The sequence below is a fragment of the Podarcis bocagei genome, assembly GCF_964188305.1.
Source record: "Podarcis bocagei genome assembly, chromosome: 14".
Classification (NCBI taxonomy): domain Eukaryota; kingdom Metazoa; phylum Chordata; class Lepidosauria; order Squamata; family Lacertidae; genus Podarcis; species Podarcis bocagei.
This window is the reverse complement of record NC_138139.1, coordinates 55663590-55666610: the sequence shown is the minus strand read 5'-3', so window position 1 is coordinate 55666610 and position 3021 is coordinate 55663590. Positions and strand designations below refer to the sequence as shown.

At 64.5% G+C, this 3021-nt stretch overlaps 1 protein-coding gene across 1 annotated transcript; it reads right to left on the bottom strand.

The window, feature by feature from the left end:
• Window positions 1-787: 787 nt before the first annotated feature.
• LOC308573644 (hemoglobin subunit alpha-1-like) lies at window positions 788-2071 on the bottom strand. Its single transcript, XM_081170789.1, has 4 exons — window positions 1942-2071; window positions 1628-1676; window positions 1099-1254; window positions 788-1006 (listed from the first exon to the last, which is right to left on the bottom strand). The coding sequence occupies exons 1-4, from the start codon at window positions 2034-2036 to the stop codon at window positions 878-880; spliced, it is 429 nt and encodes a 142-aa protein (XP_081026915.1). The 5' UTR covers window positions 2037-2071; the 3' UTR covers window positions 788-877.
• Window positions 2072-3021: the final 950 nt, after the last annotated feature.

Below are 3021 nucleotides of genomic sequence, written 5' to 3'. Positions count from 1 at the left end.
GCTCCCCAGACCTCCCGACCCGCCCTGGGCGCGGCTCCTTCTCCTGGCTGTGTGAGCAGATAGGGTGGGGGAAGGAGAGAGGGCGCCCCCCCCCCCGCGCCATGGGTCCTTCCCCAATGCTCTGGTGGTTTCTCGGGATCTCAGGAACTCATGGTGGTTTCAGAGCCCGAGTCGCCCCCTCCCAGGCCAGGCAGGGTTCCTGCTTGCGGGCCTCTTCCCGCGCCCTCTCAGTGCGGGTGTGGAGGGGACCCCTGGCACTGCCCCCCCCCCGCCTTGGCTGTGGGGAGGGGGCTGCCCCTGCCCTCGAGCGCAGGATCCTAGGAAGCTGCCTTCTATTGCATCCAACCCGGGCCGTATTGCCTACACGGGCTGGCAGCTGTGGCTCGCGGGGCTTTCGGGCTGGACGGAGCCCTTCTGCGAGCACAACCCCACGCCGAGACCGGCCCTTCCGAACAGTTCGTCTGCTTCATCCCAGTCAGTCCAGCCAGGGGCGCAAAGGCCTGGGGAGCCCCACCCCGCAAGTCCCCCGAGGGGAACTGGAAGGAAGACCCCCAAGGAGAGGGAGGGAGCCCTTCTGGGGCTGACTGCGCCCCTGTCCCGCAAAGGCCACGCGTGCCTGCGGCTCTTTCAGGTCCCCCACCGAGCAGGCGACTCGGTCCAAGTGCCCCGGGTTCAAGGAGCGCCAAGGCAGGGACTATCCCGCGGGACGGGGTCTCCCTCGCCAGAGCCCCCTCTCCCTTCCTCCCGCCCGCCCCCAGGTCAGCCCAAGAAGACGCGAGAGATCAGAGAGAGTCAAGTGCAGGTTTATTGTGGGCTTTGGGGGTCGCGGGGCGGCGTCGAGGCGGCTCCTCTGCGGCGGGCCTGGGCTTCGTGGGGCCTAGCGGTACTTGGAGGTCAGCACGGCGCCGACGCGGCCCAGGAACTTGTCCATGGAGACGAGGGTGCTGGCCTTGAGGAGCCCCTGGTGGTGGGCGGCGATGGACACCAGGAAGCAGTGGCCCAGCAGCTGCGGGAGAGGCGGAGGGGGAGCGTTAGACGGGGCCCCGACGGAGCGAAGCAGGGATCCCGGAGCCCCGACGGGGAGCGAGAGAGACTCACCGCGAAGTTGACCGGGTCCACGCGCAGTTTCTGGGCGTGCAGGTCGCTGAGCTTGTCGAGGGCGCCGGCGATGTTGTCGATGTGCGCCACGGCCTCGCCGATGGCCGCCGCGACCTTCTTGCCGTGCACCTTGATGTCGGCGGAGCCGGGGCTCACGTCCATAGGCGCCGACTCCATGGGGCTTGAGGGGGCTCGAGCCCCCTCAAAACATTTTTTGGGGGGGCTCAGCCCCCCCAATAATCTCGGGCGGGCGCCCTTCCAGCAGAGCGCCGCCGCCGTCCCCCGCCTCCTCCTTCGCCAGCCAGCCAGCCGCGCGCCCTAATCGGAGAGCCCCGGCCGGAAATCCCGCGAGAACAGGGGAATCCCGACTGGCCACACCTCCCAGCCAGCCAATCGGCTGGCTGGGGGGGCGTGGCTTGCCCTATTTAGGGCCGGAGCCACTTTATTTGCATATTCATGAGCTTATTTATTATTCATGAGCTTTCCCGGGCCCCCCCAATATTTTTTCTAAGTCCGCGTCCCTGCTCACGTCTTTGTGCGCGAAGTAGGTCTTAGTGGTGGGGTGCGCCGCGAACATCCTGCGGGAAGAGGAGGCGGAGAGGAGCAGGAAGACGAGGGTCCGACTCCCGCCCGGCCCGCGGCCTCGTCCCCGGGAGCAGTGGCGTAGCGTGGGTTGTCAGCACCCGGGGCAAGGCAAGTAATTTGCGCCCCCTCTGCCCTAGGGGCAGAGAGCTGCGAGGGTGAGCGCCCCCCAGATGTTGCTCCAGGTGCGGCCGCCCCCCTGCACCCCCCACGCTACGCCACTGCCCGGGAGAGGGTCCCTGCACGACGGGGCGGACTTACCTGGTGATGGCATCGGCGCCAATGTCCCCGGCGTTGGCCTGGATCACGCTCCAAACGTGCTTCACGTGGCTCTTGTCGTCGTCGGTCAACACCATCTTGGCAGCTCAAAGTCTCGGGTGCCGTCGGAGCGCGCGCGGCCTTTTTATCGGGGGCGCCCCGCCCCGCCTGGGGCCTCTCCCTCGGCCTCCGCCTTCTCCCCGCGTTATCGCTTCTTACGGCTAGTGCTAGGATGCGGGAGGGAGCGCACGAACAGCCTCCCCGCAACTCCCGCTGCTTTCCCCCAGACAGGAGGCCTTGCCGGGTATCTACGTCGGGCTCTCCCTGGGCGATGACATGCCTCCTTTGCTAGTCCTGACACCCCCTTTGCGGCCATTGGTCTTTCCCTAGAACCGCGCGTGGCGGAGGCGCACGAGGAAAGGGGAGGGACGGTGCCTTCCAGAAAGCCAGGATGAGGTCCTCGTCCGCCCCCGCGGGGCTCCGGCCCGAACCAAACCAAGTCAAATGGGTCTTCCCTTTGCGCAGCAAACCAGCCGGCGGCGGGGGCGGCAGAGAAGGGTAGCAGTCAGTCCCGCTGAATGCGGACATTTTGTCCTTGGCCTCCCCGCGAGGTAGCTCTCCGAGGACTCCCGAGCAAACTTAGGAAAGGCATTGGAAAATAAAACTGTGGCTATCATCATAATGCCATTCCACAAATCTGTGGTACGACCACACTTGGAATACTGTAGACCAGGGGTTCCCAGTTGGTGGTCCACGTCACACACCCAGACGGTCCCTGACGCATACCTATCAACTGTCTGGGACATCCCTTTGTGTGTGTGTGTGGGGGGTCACTCTCACTTTGTTGGAAGTGTGGCAAGATGGGTATTAAACAGATGTCCTTCGTTGTGCAGTATTTGGTATCCGGCACAGCAAAGTACTGGGACCAGATTTCTCAAGGAACACAAACAGCAGCACAGCAACCAACACGAAGCCCCTAACATATTTGGCTAAATGATCTTTAAATTTCTTCCATTCTTCTTGGTAGTCCTCCTCCTTCTGGTCGCGGACTCTTCCGGTCAGGTCAGCTAGCTCCCAAAACTC

What these genes read in the sequence shown, in the direction of transcription:
- LOC308573644 (XM_081170789.1), bottom strand. Translation starts at nt 2,036, where the DNA reads ATGGTGTTGACCGACGACGACAAGAGCCACGTGAAGCACGTTTGGAGC. An exon ending in CCTACTTCGCGCACAAAGAC is followed by an intron (nt 1,255 to 1,627) that starts GTGAGCAGGGAC and finishes GCGCCTATGGAC; the next exon opens with GTGAGCCCCGGCTCCGCCGA. An exon ending in TGGACCCGGTCAACTTCGCG is followed by an intron (nt 1,007 to 1,098) that starts GTGAGTCTCTCT and finishes CCTCTCCCGCAG; the next exon opens with CTGCTGGGCCACTGCTTCCT.